Source organism: Nicotiana tabacum, chromosome 22 (genome assembly GCF_000715075.1).
Source record: "Nicotiana tabacum cultivar K326 chromosome 22, ASM71507v2, whole genome shotgun sequence".
NCBI lineage: Eukaryota > Viridiplantae > Streptophyta > Magnoliopsida > Solanales > Solanaceae > Nicotiana > Nicotiana tabacum.
Window position 1 is genome coordinate 14,732,835 of NC_134101.1, and position 19,301 is coordinate 14,752,135.

Consider the following 19,301-nt stretch of genomic DNA (forward strand, 5'->3'; position numbering starts at 1 on the left):
ATCGGCAAATTGAGGGGGTGCACTATCCGATGGCTGGGCTAGATACCTCGGTGCTACTGTCTTTGACCACCTCTAAACTCACCAGAAGAACCTGGAGATCTTGCTCTCTTAATCTGGCCCCTATCATGGTCACGATCGGCCCTCTGCTTCGGCTTACGCTCATCTACACCCTGAGCGTATGCCTAATTATGAGAAATATCCATGCCTGGCTCAAGTGAGACCGAGATACAGTCATTAAGCAGGAGCGTCTCCAACCCCATCACGAACCTGTGAACCCGATCCTCCATCTTAGCTACAATAGTGGAAGCATACCTAGACAAAGAATCAAACTGAAGGTTGTACTGCAGAACACCCATATTACCCTGTCGAAGGGTCAAGAACCTATCAACTCTTGTCCGTCTAAGATCTGGTAGCAAATAATGACGAAGAAAAGCCTCTGTAAACTCTTGTCATACTACTGGAAGGGCATCCTCACCTCCAAGACTCGTACCAATTAACTACAACATCCTGAAGTCTATAGGAAGCTAGCTCAACTGACTCAGTCGCAGTGGCCTTCACTACCCTCAAAGTCCTTTGCATCCTATCGATAAATACCTGAGGGTCCTCGTTTGGATCTACTCCGGTGAATACCGGAGGATCCAAATTAATGAAATCACAAACCCTCGCACTAATGGCCCTATCTACATGACTAATACCTACTTCTTGGCGCCAAGCATATGCGGCCACTAATCGAGTCAATAGATGAATAGCATCTCCCATCTCCTGACCCAGTGCATCTGGTTGAAGAGCTGGGGATACTGGGGCGGGTGTTAGAGATGGTGCCCATTGGATCTCCTCTGGAGAGGGTAGGGTATGTGAAGTCTGAGATGGAGTCTCACTATAAGACTCTCCCCGAGCCCTGGTAACTCATGGCGCTCGACTCGTAGTCTCATCAGCCACGGACTTACCCTTCTAGGCAGCTATAGCCTTCTTAGGCATCGCTGAAAACATAATATATCATTAGAAAAATGAATCCTTATATTGCACGATCTAGGATAAAAAGCGAGGATAACAACTTATATGTCATGCAGCCTCATGTTTATAAGTGTGGTGCACAACACACGCATAAACAAGACTCTACTAGACACGGTCTGTAGACAACCCTAGGACAAAATTGCTTTGATATCACTTTTGTCACGACCCAAACCGATGGGCCATGACGAGTGCCCGAGTCTTACCTGTCGAACACCCCTAAGGATACGTTTATGATATAAACATGAAATAGGGGTAGGTCATGCAAAACATCTGTCAATAAACTGCTAAATCATGTGAATAACATACGTAAGGAAACATGCCCAAAAGATACGACCCAAACCGATGGGCCATGACGAGTGCCCGAGTCTTACCTGTCGAACACCCCTAAGGATACGTCTATGATATAAACATGAAATAGGGGTAGGTCATGCATAACATCTGTCAATAAACTGCTAAATCATGTGAATAGCATACGTAAGGAAACATGCCCTATATATATATATATATATATATATATATGTTTAGGGCGAGCCGACAAGGCTGCTGCTATATATATCAAAATAGAAGACGACAAGGCCACACTCTATCCAACTATACATGACTATCTACAGACCTCTCATAGAGTGTACAACTGTATAAAGGACAGGACTGGGGCCCGTCATATATATGTATACAAAAATATCGTACCAAAACCCAATAGCACCTCTGGATCAAATGGAGCACACCAACTCTCGCCGAGCAAGGATCTTAAGAAGGGGGGCCATCAGCCTGTCTACCTGCACCTGCGGGCATGAAACACAGGCTCCCAGGCAATAGGGGCGTCACTACGAATAATGTACCGAGTATGTAAGGCATAAAAATCAGTATATAAAAGACATGAAAGTTGTGTGTTTGCTCATTTCGTTGTATCATATGGATCATGCTAAAAGGAAAGAAGTGATAGCCTCAACATACGTTATAGAAATGTGTCCAATAACAATGCTAAACTCAGCTCACTACACCTTAATCTACAACAACGACAGTGAAGCTATTGTCAAGCTACGAATGACTCTCTCATGAATATAACAAAAGTAACTTAATCTGTAACAAAACATGTAGCATTTCCCCTGATTTTACTGCTTCATCAAGCCTACTATAGTCGAGACAATAACACAATACAATCAGCAACTCAAAAATAACCTAACTACAATTCGGGACCCTTAATACAACAAAAAACCCAAATATACCATAACACGCCCAATCAACAAATTATCAATTAGCCTGAAATTACAACGACGAGCGACCAGCCCACAACCCTACCACATGTGGCGTTTCTCCACACCCTTTATCCTTCCAAACTCTATAAATCAGTAACACAAGAGGCCGACACGAGTGGACTACAAAATAGTCCACTACAAGTGGAATAAATCGAACTCACGGCTTCTGATTACTGTCCCGTGAGTTCTAACTATTAGAAAACGAATTTATCAACCTTCCTTGATATTTAAAAGGCTTAAATATAGCAAGTAGGTGTTTTATCAACAGTGAAGTACCTTCCAAAACTCAAACTACAAAGAAAAAGAGAGGCGGCATAATGATACTTACGTTGTAGGGATTGTTCTGATGTGATCACTTCTTGATTTCGTACCCGTGATGTTAATCGTTTTTGCAACCCTTGTAAAGAGATTAAGGATAGGTTTATAGGTGTTATCTGTTCGTGTTCTATGGGAAAATGAAGAGAAAGACGACTTAAGACCTATATATATCAACTTTTGAAAAGTCAAAGAGGTGCTAGTTTGGCACCCTAGCATTGGCCCTTCTTCAGACGCTCATATCTTTTTATTCGGACGCCGTATGAATGAACGGTTAAGAGTGTTGGAAATGACATTTCAAGACCTTCAATCTGGTATATAATATGTCCCAAAAAGACTTCATATAACACATAAAATGTATTGCTCAAAAAGCTTTGTTACAAGGCAAATCCTTAGTCGGTTTTTCCATAACTTAAATACGATTTTTTCCAAACTTTATATTTTATATCCAAACATCATATACAGTCATATTATGACTTTACACTCATTTAAATCATGATTAACAAGTCTCATATTTATTATACGTCACCTTGTAACACCTTAGTGGTATTTTTCATACGGGGCTTTAAGGGTATGGAGTAAGGGTACGTTTTCTAGTTCCCTACGGTACCAGTACCCCTACCGGTCCTAAGGATACGGTACCGGTACATAAGGATAATTTTAAATTAAAAAATTATATTTTAATACAAACAAACTTTAATAGATGAAAAAAAATTCAATACTTTTATTTCAATACTTATAAAAATAGAATTACAATTTACGGAATTTTTCAACATCACTTGTTTTTCTGCATCCCCACAGTCTCTAATAGATAGTATTTCACCATAGGCACCATCGTCTTCTTGAATTATTTTTGGAAGGCCAAAGTTTCTTCTCTTCTAATATTTCAGCATGTCTTCATTTCCTTCATCATCGCAAACATTATTTCTAACTATTGTTCTCGGAAAACCTTGAAAAGTAGGATCATATGTTTCTTGTATGTAACGCCTAAACCCGAACTGATTAGGATTTGTTTTTAAACAAGGACCTCTCCTCATTAGCATTACCCTTAGTAAATCTATTACACACTTTTTTACCAGATTAGGAGTCATTTTTAATAATAAATAATTAAAATTATACCAAATAGTAATACAAGTATAACAAAATAAATGCGACTATTAATATGAGTGCTAGAAGGTTAACTGCAATTAGAGATAAAGAGAAATAGAGAAATAGAGGGATATGAGAGTTTTTGAGTGAAAATTGAAAGAATGAAATGGAGTATTTATAGTTTTAAAATAGGGCCAAAAGGGTATCGGTACAAAAAGGCCAGATTTAAAAAAAAAACGTAAGGGTATCCTTTCGGTATCTTAAGGGTACCAACCGGATCGATACTAAAGGTATTTTTTCCAGTACCCTCCCATCACCCTTACCCTTTACCCAAATTCCTCACTCCTACCCCAATTTGGACCGATACTGGTACGGTGCGGTACCGTACCAGTACGGGTAATACCCTCCCTTTAGACAACCCTATCTCTACCCTCGAAACAACCCTACCTCTGCCCTTCGAGGGTAGAGAGTATGTTTCCGATAGACTCCCTTTTAAAGTGATGTAATAAAAACCTAGTTTTGAAAATTAGTCGTGTAAAAAAAAACTAATTTGAAAATTAGTGATGGTCCATGACAATCCCTTATAATAGAAATCAGTTGCAATGTCGGTAGCCTAGAATATCATTGCCCGCACTACTGTTTAAAAGAAGTTGGCTGGCTACCACAAATTCAATGTAGATGCAATTATTTTCAAATATTATTCAGTTATCAGTTATATACATATAATTCAGTCGAAGTCAACCATTTAGGTTGTACCCACTATTCTTGTGCCATATCAGCGTATATTGTACAATAGGCAAATTTGAGTATTTCTAGAACGTTTTTACTATGATAATCCTGTTAAACTAACATGATCCTTTCTCGCATAACGTTCACATTTTGATATGCTGATTCACGCATAACTTTGAAAATGTTAATTTTGTAGGCGACATAATTACATCGTCGGTCATTTACCTTTTAACAGAAGGCGTCAGAGAGAGACAATGGCATATGCATCGAGTTCGTTACAACTTGACAAAAACCCTTTTCAATTATGTTTTCCTTTTCTTGTTTGGAATTAACAAACCAGAATTGATGATTAATCACAAAATGTCTGACTTAGCTCAATCTTGCCAGTGTCTCATTTTTTGGTTGTTTACTTTTTTATAATTCCGATTTATTTTTGTTATATAGAACAATAATATAAACCAAACAATGGTAAGAACTTTCCACTTTTTTGCAACTTATTTCATATGAAATGAGAAAACAAATACTCACATCACCAGTATATGTGCTTGCTTTCATTTTCATTTCACCTCTATTTCATTCAACTGCATACGAAGCAGGATCCAACACTAGTCAGGTTCAACGAACTACCTTGAAAACTATATCAAGAATTCACTTTAAAAAAGGGACAGCCCAAAGTCCAATGCACAAAGCATCCCCCATTTACCTTAGAAGGGCCGCACTCCAAGGGATGTGATATAAACAACCTACCCAAATGCAAACATTAGCGGTTGCTTCCATGGCTCGAACCCGTGACATATAGGTCATACGGAGACAACTTTACCGTTGCTCCAAGGCTCCCCTTCCAAGAATGTAAAGTTCTTAATATACGGAGCCATTAGTGGCTCCAAGAATTCACTAACCTAAACAAAAAAATGTCCACATTCCCCGTGTACATGGGAGCGAGACCGGCCAGTCCAAAACAAGGAAAAGTGTGGAGTTGGGAGTCACGAGGTTTGGAGAACAAAGGACTTTGAGAGGAAAGCTTGTTGATTCCATATACTATAAGATTTTGTTCTGCACTTGTTACATACCCATTGTAGATAGGAAAGGATGTCTAATATTACGTCAAAGAAAAAATATAGGGCCTGGAAAAAATAAAGATCTCAATATCTTAGTGCAAGGTGTATAAGCTCAAGTTTCGCCAAAATTTTAGTGCAAAAATCATGATGGGCAAAGTGTATAATAACCAAATAATCTCATACTGGACACTGTTCTAGATAACAATACATCATTGGATGCTAGTAAAAAGTAAAAAATATCAAACAATACCATGCTACGCAAGACTCCAAACTCATGAATACTTGTGTGCGTATCTGAAAGATGGACCAACTTCTCTTCCAATAAATGCTGCTGAGAACCATAAGTTTCTGGTGTTGCTGCTGCTCTGTCAGTGTGCAATTAAAACCTTTTATGCTCATCTTGCCTCTGAAGACTGTTCAAATAGTAAGGGGTCGTGTGAGTGATCATCAGCTTCAAACTGGATTGTAAAAGCAACTGTTCCAGGAATACATCGATGAATGCAAAACTCAAAAAATCAAAAAAGGCTCAATCCTCTTAACTCAGTTTGATTAGATAATATCTAGAATGTCACAACTGGAAGCATGGCTATCTTTGTCGTATCTACGCTCTTATCATCATTCATCAACCAAAAAGGTTTATGTGAAGTACCAACAAAAAGAAACCATCTCCACCTTTTAAGTTATCAGGTTGCTTATGCATTATCAGCAACAGTAGGCAGTGCAGTAATTTTCCCCACAGCAACAGTTTTCCCTACACAAACAGCAGTCATTATAATCACATGTTGCATGACGTGCAGAGAAATAAAAACAATAAGCTTACAGAGCACAATGGTTCTTACCTTCAGTGCGAAGAGTGAATCGTCCAAGTTGTGCAAAGTCGGAGAACTTCTCTACACATATCAGATTATTCACCTGGCATGATAATTTGGAAGAATTAACTTCGAGACAAAACACAACTAAAGGACAAGGTTTTCAAAAAATTTATAAGGGAAGGGTGAAAGAAACAGGACGACGGAGTTCAAGGTAAAGAAAAGATTTTATCCCCTAACTAGATAATCTTTCATCATTCTTTATTAGATAGGCCAGACAACCAGCATAGAACACATTCTGCTATACTATTAATTAGACTCTCAGATCAAACAAGATAAGTAACAGCTTCAAGAGATAGAGGAATTCACAAACATTTGCGTGAGAATGGTGACTTCTGCAAATTCAAATGGTAACAAAGAGGGAACCACAAAAACATGAAGACAGCACCTAAAGAGTCGAATCCAAGAACCAATTCTTTCCATTCTAAAGGTCCACCAGGTACTATTAAAATACTATTGAAGAAAAAGGTCCACCAGGTACTCAGTTAGACAGCTAACCTGAACACGGCATAAAACAATAGCACCGTTCTTTACAAACAGAGGTTTTTTCTTCATAGGTTTCTTTGTCTTTAAATCAATCTGCTGCATCAGTTCAACAATCTCACATTCCTCAACCACAGAATGGATGTGCAACACAGCTTTGTAGCCAGCAGTAAAAATAGCCTGAGCCAACATGGAACTTCATTAAGAGACTGGTTCCACATGTGCATTTTTGAACCCAAGTGAGGTAATGAAATGCTAAGTTAAAGAGTTGGATTCATACATTGTCCAACAGCTCAAGGATCTGTAACTGTGCAACAAACTCAGTAACTGCATGTATTGGCTTTGCTGCAAACATGAAACTTGTCAGAAATAACAAAAAACTTGAAAGCCATACATAACAAAATGATAGCTAAAAGAAACAACTTGAGGTTACAATATGAAACCACATTTGAATTGTTCTAAACCAAGACAAAGCATTTACCTTCCTCTCTTATCCTTACCCCAAAAAACTTCCGCTTATCCTAAGCTGCTCGGATGCGGGTGCGAAACACGGGAGCAGATCTAAAGATCGGATCCTTCGAGATGTAAATTCTTAGATCCGGGGATACGGATCCTAGAATGGATACGGGTGAGGGGATCCAACTAAAAGTAATTCAAAAAAATAAAAATATAAAATATCTCCAAGTTATGAGAAATCTTGTGGAATACTTATGTATAGCTTGTAAAGTGTGAATTGTTTTTTTATTCTCAAGTTGCATATAAGTAAAGGATTGATTTCCTAGATAAAGTATGATATTTTCTTCAAATTTACCGTAATTTTCGTTCTGATTTCAGGAATCAAATTGAATTTCGTCTCCAATTTTTCCGTCCGTCGTGGTCAAAGTACCCAAAATTGTTTGACCATACCGGATTCCATACCCACCCCATACTAGTTTTGTGTCGACACGGGTGTGGCACCTAAACTGCCGTGTCATAGCAACTTAGCTCTTATCTTTGTTATCAGGGAACATAGTGATTGACTACAGATGTGTGTGTGTGTGTGTGTGTGTGTTTTCCGGATAAGGAGCTACATCTCAATGTTAGTTTGCAATCAAATTACTCCTACGACATTCTTTTATGTGTTGTATTCATGCAAGTCTTTGTTCTAATTATCAGCAGCGTATCAGCTTCCCCTAGCTCAATACCCAACTAACCTACCTGCTTGAATAAAGTGCTGTCAAAAGCTGTAACATTTGCACCCTCAGAAGACGTCTTTATCTGGCAAATGGTCTCAAGACTAAAATTTACAAATCCCCACAAAAGTGATTAAAACCACAGGCTGAATGGTGGACAGTCTAGAGAGAGACTCCAAATTCTTTGAAGGCAAAACACAACGTTAGAATTAAATATACGTCTACTTTAGGTAGTTCACTGCTGTAACCTGACTGTACAGGGTGTTAATGGTACTATTGACGTAACCAGGGACTAACATGAATTGTAACTATGTTTTGCTGCACTTGTTGTTTCTTTCTTATGTCAAAAAAAATTGACCTTATTCATAAAAAGAATGTGGTTACAACCCCCAAAATTCATATTTTTTAGGGTGCATGGAAACATGAGGATTGACTAGGAAATATACAACTACTACGACTTAGTCCCAAACTAATTGGGTTTGACTATAAGAATCCTCAATATCTATTTTGCTCATTTGAAACAATTTCAATAAATATGTTTTTTGTCAAGAAGAAAACCTCAACAATTTTTTTTTGTAAGTCAAATAACTTCATTTGATATTAACCATGATGGAAGAGAAATTTTTACTTCTTGAGTGTAGACCTCTCCTGGAAAAGTAATTTTTGTTTGACACATACAGCATCATCTAAAAACAGAACACCCTTCGTTTCTTAAATTCTCAAAAGTAAAGATAGTTAACCGCTTTGTGCACCCAAGTGAAAAAAAAGCTATTTTTGCATATATTTTTTTTAGCAAATAAACTGTAACATAATTGGCAGCCCATTACCAATTACTGTAGCTGTTATGTATCAAGAAGATAATGAATGCTAATTCACTATAACAAGCAGATAGATTAATGGGAGAAAACATACCAACACTGCACAAGACAAAGCCTGACAAAATGTCATCTTCCTCTACTCCAGATAACCTGACACGTACGTTTTCCCCAGGACCAACATGCCTTACTTTGTCTTCATCACAGAATATGGCAAGAACTTTTACAGCAGCCTATAAATCAGCTGGTGAGATGAATTTCCTCAAGTATTTCATCAATCACAAAACTCAATACAGTTGAGGTATAAAAGGTCCAAAAGATAGCACCTTATTTGGCATAATCAGTAGATTATCACCTTCACGTATGCTCCCAGACTCAATTTTACCCATAACGACAGTTCCCATGTCTTTGAATTTGTCAATAATAGGCATTCTGCAAAGAAAATGGAAATTGAAAAACAAGTAAACAACTTGGCAAAAGTTCAGAAGGAAATTAGGAGAAAAGAAAAGTAAGAGGAGTTGCTTATCATCCGGTGAAGGAAACAAGAGAGATAATGCATTGAAAATAAAAGATTAAAAATATATTGCAAATAGAAGTATAGAACTTGCAAATCTTACTCCTTTGCTTTCTTTCACATTTAAAGGTACAGTGCAAATAGAGCTTGCAAGTCTTACTCCTTAGACCCTCTTTTACTTCCCAAGATTTAAGTTCTAATTTTCTTAAAAAAATTCTACTTTCGCTTCAATGCTTTGCTGGTGTTCCCGCAAATCAAGTTTCATAGATGAAAAAAGGGAGCAGGCAGCACACAAACAAGTTACTCGGACTCTTCAAGAATGCCATTGAGTACGTGTCGGATCCTCCAAAAGTAGTGCGTTTTGGAGGATCCGACACGGGTGCGGCAACATTTTTGGAGAGACCGAGCAACATAGAATAGAACTTGCAAGTCTTACTCTTTTGCCCTTATTTGCAATTTACTTAAGTTTAGATTTTTCTCACACATTTAAAGGTACTGTGCAAATAGAGCTTGCAAGTCTTACTCCTTAGACCCTCTTTTACTTCCCAAGATTAAATTCTAATTTTCTTTCACACATTTCTGCTTTCGCTTCAATGCTTTGCTGGTGTTCCAGCTAATCAAGTTTCATAGATGAAAAAAGGGAGCAGGCAGCACACAAACAAGCTTTATCACTCTACCTAAGGCCAAAAAGAATTTTGTTTTCCACAATAAGAAATGAAAAGAGTATCACAACCCACAAGAACAAGCGTATAACAAACTTTTTATATTGTGATTCGTTAAAGACTGTCGAGCAAAATTAACTAGAAAGTGAGTGCTGAATTGGGAAATATGGGTAGAGCAAGAAAACAGTAACAGGAAGATGCCACGGGATTCAGAATGGGTTCTAGAAGTACCTTAGTGGACCATTAGGATCTCTAGGTGGAACTTCGACAGCATCAAGGGTTTCAAAGAGACATGGACCATTCCACCATGGGCATACACTTTTCTCCATTCTAGTTTTCAGATTTGAACCCAAAAGCCCAGAGATCGGAAGGAACTGAACATCTGATATTCAAGCACAAAAAAAAAACAGAAATCAAACATCTGCAACTTAGCTAATATGTCGATTCTTTAAACAAAGTAGAGAATAACAGTCAACAGATTCACATTCAAGATGTGAAGATAAATAGGATTCAACATTCAGCCTCTCTCTCTCTCTCTCTCTCTCTCTCTCTCTCTCTCTCTCTCTATATATATATATATATATATATATATATATATTCCACTTTATGCATGGTAGAAAAAGAAAAATACAGATCATCGTTAAGACATTAATTAGAAAATAATGGCCAAAATCATCCAAAAGAGTATTCTTTTCCAAGATATTTGGAACATATTTAAAAAGTATTCCCTATGTTTCATTTTATATTTGGAACATATTTAAAAAGTATTCCCTATGTTTAATAGGGCACGGAGTTTAAGAAAGGAAAGACTTTTGAAACTTGTGATCTTGAACATGACATAAGATTTATATTGCTATAAGAATTTTGAAACTTCTGGCATTAAAAATGTCATAACATTTGTTGGGATATAAAAGCCTATCATTAAGGGTAAAATGGAAGTTTATTAAATTGCTTCCATATTAAGTAAGGGTAATTTGGAACGGACTCTCTCTCTCTCTCTCTCTCTCTCTCTCTCTCTCTCTCTCTCTCTCTCTATATATATATATATATATATATATATATATATATATATATATATATCCACTTCATTCATGGTAGAAAAAGAAAAATACAGAACCCGTTAAGACATTAATTAGAAAATAATGGCTGGTGTCTCAACATGCCAAAGAAAATCATCCAAAAGAGTATTCTTTTCCAAGATATTTGGAACATATTTAAAAGGTACTCCCTATGTTTCATTTTATGTGACCTTGTTTGACAGGGCACGGAGTTTAAGAAAGGAGGACTTTTGAAAGTTGTGATCTTGAACATGCCATAACATTTATATTGCTATAAGACTTTTGAAACTTGTGGTATTAAAAATGTCATAACATTTGTTGGGTTATAAAAGCTTATCATTAAGGGTAAAATGGAAGTTTATTAAATTACTTCCATATTAAGTAAGGGTAATTGGGAACGGACTAAAAAGAAACTAGATCGCATAAACTGAAAAGAAGGGAGTCATCACTTTAAATCCTTTACTTCAACTTAGATAGTCAGCTTGAATCAATATGTAAGTAAAGTTTCTTCTTAAAAATGTTGAAATGTAATTTTACCATATCAAGTGGATAAGTGGCTCGAGAAACAAGTAAACCCTAGTTACTTTATACTGGAAGGCTATAATAGCAAGACTTATGTAGAAATTTTTTTTTTCAAAAAAAGCACTCAGTGATTCATAACAAATCACTTCAACACATCTAAATCACAAACAGCACCAAACAAAGAGGTAACCCGCATCTTTACCTTTCTTGACATTGTACCCAGACGACCTCAAGAATGGAACCATTTTTGACTCGATCTCATCGTACCTGCATGAATCAACTGGATCAAAATTAGTTGCTAGAATATATCGGATATTGATGATAATGCACAATTCAAACAGTAGACGGAAGATCACCTTTCTTTAGACCAATTGACAGTAGGATCATCCATCTTATTTACAACAACAAGAAGCTTTGTAACTCCTAGAGTCTTTGCCAGTTGAACATGTTCACGTGTTTGCCCACCTCTTTCATATCCAGTTTCAAATTCACCCTTTCTAGCCGATATAACCTTCACAACAAAGCAGACAATGATCAACAACTACTACTCCTCAATCCCAAACTAGTTGGGGTCGCCATATGAATCCTCACTGTCAATTTCGCTGTATTTGGACCCATTTCATTCCAATATTCAATAATTTGGCAAAAAGAGTTTCAAATATAGAGTCAATTCACACATCAAAGACTTAACCAGTATAGGCAAAAGTTCTTACCAGCACGCCTATATCGGCTTGAGATGCTCCACTGATCATATTGGGAACATAGCTCTTATGACCCTGGTGACGAATGGAGCATAATAAAAAAGTAGATGTAGAGAGAGAATGGAAGCAAAAGTTGAAGAGTACATAGATTACCAAGAAAATTACAACTTACATGAAGTTACAGGCAGAATATATTTGTAATATTGACTCATAATAGTCATGATAATTGTTTTTTTTGCTCCAATATTTAAAAGTTTATTTCGAAATACTATCTATTACACCTCAAATCATTATTTATCATTTCTTTTCCTTTTTTTCTTTTTTCTTTGTTCTTTTTTTCTTTTTTTCTTCTTTGTTTTTGGTAACTAACCAGCTTTTATTAATCACCAAGTAAGAATATAAAAAAACATAGCTTAACTAACTCAATAAGCTATCTAAATATCTACAGATCATCAAACCACAACAATCAGCTAACTAGAAAAGAAAAGTCAGCAGTATGCTCTTATTAGTTCTGATTGTTGCCCTCACATTACAGACATATGCAGCATAACGACAGAACCCTGGAAGAAACTCCAATCTTAGCCTAGTGTCAATCAGTCTATTAGTAGCTCTCTGAGATTCTAATATGGTTTCATTAATAAAATGAAAAAGTATGTTGCTCGGACTCTCCAAAACTGCTGCCGCACCCGTGTCGGATCCTCCAAAAATGCACTAAATTTAGAGGATCCGACACGCACCCAACAACATTTTTGAAGAGTCCGAGTAACATAGTGAAAAACTAAACCTTGTCCTAACCTTTTCGACTTTCTTCTTACCATGCAGTAACTATAGGATCAAAGACTCAAAATGACAAAATTGTAAACCAAAAGGGAAGAAGATTTAGAACATTGAAACACTGTTGAGGACAATCTCAAGAAAATGTAAAACGGGAGATGAACATCAAACTTTCACGACGACGCAAAAGGAATTCATTAATGATTTAGGATCAGCATGAGACTTCTTTCTAAACCCAATTTCCACTTATTAGTGTAATTACTAAAAGAAAAGGTTTAAATAATACAAAATAGACTCTACTGCTAAGTTATATCCAGCATGAGACTTCTTTCTAAACCCAATTTCCACTTATTAGTGTAATTACTAAAAGAAAAGGTTTAAATAATACAAAATAGACTCTACCGCTAAGTTATATCCCTTCCCCGCCCATCGAGAAATAGAACTGACTAATCCTAAGTCAAAGGGTCGAACTTTTGTTTAACATTTCCGGAACGACCGCCTATTTGTCCAAGGATTGCCATGCAGACCCTCGGTTTTAGATAAAGGAAAACTTTCTATAGATTTATGAAATCATGGGGCAAGCAGCACCCATCATGCACATAAACTCATCACTTAATACCCATAACTATTCTTCCTGCGTACAAGGTAAACCAGAGAAAGAATTAGGATTCAAAGTTACCGGGGCATCCAGAATTGTAAATCTTGTAGTATCTGTTTCAAAATGTGCTCTTCCTACTTCAACTGTTATTCCCTGAACAGAAATTCACAAACAAGACACACACAATTGCCACTCGTAAGCAACTCCCACCAATTCCAGCCCAAGAAAAGGCAAGTTATATACCAATTTAAGTACAAAACAAATAAATAAAGAAGATAATACCTTCACCCTCTCCTCTTCATTTGTATCCATTATATAGGCCATATACCTAAAAGAAAAAAACGAGAAGTGAAATTAAGAAGCTAAAGGAATAGACAATAATCGATTAACGACAGGGACCAGAGAGTCATTCCAATGAAAATTTATCTTCATTCTTTAGTAGGATTATACATCCTACACAAACAATATACAACCAATTCTAGAAACTATGGCAAGTTATGATGAGCAAAGACTAGCCCGAACACTTTGATTTCTGCAAGTAAACCAAAAAACAAGAAGTTTAAGAAAAAACCTTTTTCTAAAAATAAAAAGAAGGATGACAGCAACCAAGAACAAGCATTTTTTTCATTTCCGACCTCCCAACACTGTGCTCCGTCAGAAGGTCATGGGACTGCACAGCTGCATTACACAAAGAACCACACACGCACACACACAAAGTACTTTCTGGAACAACAAAATGTTCAGAAGCAATCAGATTCCATATGCCAGCAATGCGTGCAAATTAACTAGCACATAATTCTAATTCCAAAACTAAATTACAAATTAGTGAACCTATCTAATCCCATAAAAATGAAGCAACATCTAGTGTTCCTTATCTCCCTAAATTACAATCTCCTAATTGTCGTTGTGACTGCACTTCTTGTCATTCACATTTGACAAAAGAGTCAACAAAGGCAAACTATCACAATTTGCATGTGAAATTGCCAAAAACCAACTACTTCTTCATAAGATCCTGCAGAAAGCAGCAAATGATAGTGACCAAACTTACTTGATACTATTTTTCTCCTGACACCAACAACTTTTATAAATGTATGGATGATGCAAGTAGTTTATTAACAAAGTATGTTCTGGGTTACCCTTGTCCATTTGTCATTGGTAATCAGTAGATTATGATAATTACAACCATAATTCATCTAACTGATGAGATAGTATAAAAGAATCATGATAAACCAAGCTTCATATTGAGAATCTTATCACAGGCTCTCCTAAGAACCAGGAGAACACCATGAATTGTGCAAAAAGCTATACACAAGCTCCACCAATTAAGGAACACTGAAAGCATACGTTGACTATAGTAAGCTAGTAAAACCATACCAGCTCTCTCTGTTTTTATCCTTTGCTTCTCTCTCGTACTTCTGTATAGTACGGTCATCAACTTGACCACTAAGTAATAGTATTTGTCCTCCAATTGTTGACTTTCCAGCATCTGCAGGTGATACGGAAAACTCTTAGTCATGAATTTTTTTATCAGGCTTAGTAATAATTATATGATGTTCCTAAGTTAAATAATTAGATTTCATCTTGCCAGTTACCTATCAGCTTTGGGAAGTCATTGCCAACTTTCACATAAGAAAAAGAAAGTGATCTTGCATTCTACAAACTGTGCACGCAGAAATGGCTTGTACTAGTTCGAATAAGTTGCGCACAACTTACCTACTTTAACCAAAATCTCAAACATCACAGTTTTTTCTATTCCACACACGCCACACCGATATCTCAAGCAACAGCTAACTTGTGAAGAAAGCAAGAATGGGGAAGGATTTAGAGCAGATAACTTTCCCTTAATAAAGAAAGATCCCCAAACACTGGCGTGGAGGAAATAAACAAATTGCCAAAACATATCAGACCTAAATTATAGAACGATGTCAGTACAAGAAAAAAATAGTAGTAAACACTAAACACTACTGAACCAACAGTTATTTAATACTCCTTTTCCTCTTCTAGCATATTATTTAGTTTGCTTTACTGTCCTTCTTGATACTTCGAAAAGCTATAATCGTCAAGCTTCACATGATGACAATCATGAATCAAGCGGATAAAGAGTAAATCAGAAAAAAATAAGACTTACCCACATGACCAATAAATACCACATTCAGGTGTCTCTTTTTATTGACTTCAACCTCATCTTGAATATCTTCTGGGGGTGAAGCTTCTTTGCCAGCAATACCCTTTGGCTCAACATTCTTTGGCTCTAAGTCCGGATGTGCTTCATCTTTCAACTCTGAAACCAACAACAAAGTAAACACTTACATAACAGTTTCATTAATATGGTTTCAGTAATCTAAAGAAAATCATCTTTCTCCCAAACAATCTAAAGTCTAAATAAACCAAAACTTTCCTCCCCTCTATTTCTTTTTCTTGATAACTTAAACACATCAAAATTCCCTAGGAGTAATGTAAAAGTAAGCAGATAATGAGCTTTGAAAACAAAAGAGTCTAGAACAACTCTCATTGAAGTGTGGCTGGCTGCTTGAAGATCTCAAAAGGAATTCTCTCAAGGTTAATTTTCATATATTCACTACCGTAAATGACGCACATCACCAGATACAAAATAGTTTTTCTGGCAATTTAGTGTCATACTAATAAGCATAGGGGCATAGCCTTCCAGATAAATCTTCTTCTAAGCTAAATCAATATATATTCTCTTCAGAAAAAGAATAATGAGAGAGGCACAAGTGGCAACATATATCTCGTTTGACCAGTACAGCTATCACCACGCAACATTAACATCTTTCTGCAACGCAAAGCCACCATTTTAGGGCAGATGACCAAGCCACTTCAGTTCATTTCAGCGTGATTCTTTTCCAAACAGTCACCTCAAAAACAAAACTTCCCCTACAAATTATTTAACCAGATTCCAAACTCTAAAATATACAGGCAGAAATTAACAGGGTGCCCATCATCCAAAAGTAAAACTGAACCATCATTAGCGTCAAAATAGATACATAATCATCCAAAATAGCATTGGTGAAGCAAGATAGTGTTACAGGGGAAGCAGTGTTTTAAAAAGCGGAAAGTGCAACCAAGTGACAAGGTTCTTCTGGCTTGAAGCGAAGCGAGAAATGAAGCGCACACTTCTTTGAAGTAGAGTGCACAGTTCCAGAAAATTAAAAAATACCAAACATATGTGAAATTTAGTAACTATAATAATCACATTGCAACAAAAATAAGTGATTTCAACATCCAATATCCAATAATGTCAATACCAATCCAACTTCTCAAAGTTGAGATTCAAAGAGTCGGCCTCTTTTCATTTGAATCACGTTGCGATCATTGTTTAAACCGCACATTTCACTTAAGTGCATGCCACATGGCTTCATCCATGAGCGATAACCACATCGCTTTAAGCGATGAAGTAATGGCTTTTAATACAACTGAGAGGGAGGAACAAAATGAAAGTAACGTTGAGTTCTACGCCCTAAAAAACCGGTACAACATGTATTCGAATTGGAATGGTTCCCCTTTTCATCCCCTTCTATGAATCTCCTTGACAAAACTTTTTTCCCTGTCGCGTATGAAAAAAACTTTTCTGAAAGGCTGCTAAACAAAAAAACTGTCCGCTGATGACCTCTTCCTCTAATCGTTTCGCTCAGTTTACCCTCATTTTTTTTTTCTTCCATTTTCCATTATTAAAGCATTTTTTCCTGGCAGATTCTTTATGAATCAAAAGCAATCTAAACTTCTTATTTGGCATTGATATTAAGGGCCTGCTAATGCATCCGATAACAGCTAGGCCAAAAAATGCTTTAACGATGCGGATACCCCAGTCAAGAAGATCAACAAGAATCACCAACAACATAAAAGACTAAGCTCAATAAGAACCAGGTGACACATAACCTGTTCACTAATCTACCTACCATCTTCTGGCATATCCGGTTTTTCATCATCGCCTGCCTCCCTCTCTTCCGCCATGGCACTATCCTCTACCATTTAATAAACATTCAAAAAGTCATCCATAAAGTTCCCAATATTATAAATGGAGGATATGAAAGCAGGGAAAAAAAGTATATCTATCAGCCTCTATATATATATATATATATAAAACAAACGTACAGCATACCAAATAGAGATTTGAGAAAGATTATGAGCCGAAAATAACAATTGAGTCTAACAACCTTTGCTAACTTAAAACCAAGAAGAAAAAAAGAGAGAGAACCTTTTCTCTTAATTTGGAAGAAAAGGTTGTAAGTGTTGAAAACACAAATTATGCCATAAGCAATGTTTACAAGTTCTTGAAAACTTGTTGATTGTTGAAAAGATAATAAGTGATCACGAAAATCTTGAATTTGGAACTCTTGTAATTATTTTCTTGTGTGCATTACCATCCAACGCTAAAAGCATAGACTGATGAAGCCTATTGAAAAGAGTGAACTGAAGGACTCTCACATTGTCACTCGTACTTAACACCCCCCCCCCCCAACCCACCCCACCCCGAAAGAAACAAAAAAATAGTTTTTTAAAAATAAAAAACGTCACTACATGATCGCATCTAAATATATGACCAACAAAACATTTTTTCAAAAAATTTTGATGCTCTGGGTTTAGCTTACATGGAAGTTAGCTTATCCCCCCCTCCCCCTAATCTGGAAAAAAGTCTAACACGCACCTCACGGCCCAAAGAAGCAAGAAATCATCTCAATATACACAACAATAAGCCTTTATTTTAAACCACAAGAAGTTTCAATGTTGTGTGTAATAATTACAAATCCTTGTAGAGGGAGGGGTCAATTTAAATCATAGGCTTAGCTATAATATCCTAGCATCAGAGCCAAAGCAGTGAGGAAACCACATCCAAATATACAAGTAAATAGTCACTCAAGAACAAGCAAAGGACAAGAACATTAGTGAACTTGCTACAAACCTCCATTAGTTTTTTCAGGTTTTATAGCTTCCTCGGGTTTTCCGTCTTCCACGTTAACCATCACGTTATCTTCTGCTAACATTCAATCACATATTAGACAATTCAAACCCATGCTTCCTCGCAGTAAAGACTTATAAGCCAGTACTGGTCAGCTCTGATGAAAAGTGGATGAACAATCAATGGCTACTTAATAAATCATAAAACTGCTATAATTTGTTATACCGGATGAGTCGAGCTGCAGTGCCTTGATGTCCTCTTCAATATTATCTATCACATCAAACAACCAAAAGGCATAAAATCCATTATAATTATTGAGTTCTCCTAAAGTAACGGACGGACTTTCCGATTTTCACACAAAATAAACAGCTTCGAATCTAAAAGTAAAAATCCAGTGAAAATTAGATGCAACAATAAACCCTAGGTTGCATGAACGATAGAGTAAATGAAGATCTGGCACCTAACATAGAAATTCGCAGTGAAATAAAGTACATACCCATGGCAGTGAATTGAGTAAAGGACACTTAGGGTTTCTGCTTGCGGTAACAAGAAGCTGAACAAATCCGAGGGCTGCTTATGGAACTCAACTGGTGGATGCTGTCTTCTTTTGCAAATTTATATCGCTCGTCGAAACCGTAACCTGGGGTTTTAGGACCGGTTCAGATTTTAAACCGGCCTGTCAAACTAATCTTTTTTACTTTATTTTCTCACTGTAGCAAACAATTAAATTATTTGGGATATTAAAGGAAACATG

General features: G+C 36.6%; 1 protein-coding gene across 1 annotated transcript; it reads right to left on the bottom strand.

Moving 5' to 3' along the window:
- Positions 1–5,568: 5,568 nt before the first annotated feature.
- On the bottom strand, positions 5,569–18,785 carry LOC107788982 (eukaryotic peptide chain release factor GTP-binding subunit ERF3A-like; the record flags this gene model as incomplete). The annotated part of the gene is given in 17 exon segments (NM_001325462.1): positions 5,569–6,212; positions 6,301–6,373; positions 6,829–6,993; positions 7,094–7,158; positions 8,898–9,033; positions 9,127–9,232; positions 10,208–10,358; positions 11,759–11,823; positions 11,913–12,067; positions 12,270–12,332; positions 13,711–13,782; positions 13,912–13,957; positions 15,004–15,115; positions 15,758–15,910; positions 17,547–17,612; positions 18,551–18,622; positions 18,773–18,785. Coding segments are annotated over 16 exon segments (1,548 nt in total). The 5' UTR covers positions 18,612–18,622; positions 18,773–18,785.
- Between the last annotated feature and the right edge of the window lie 516 nt (positions 18,786–19,301).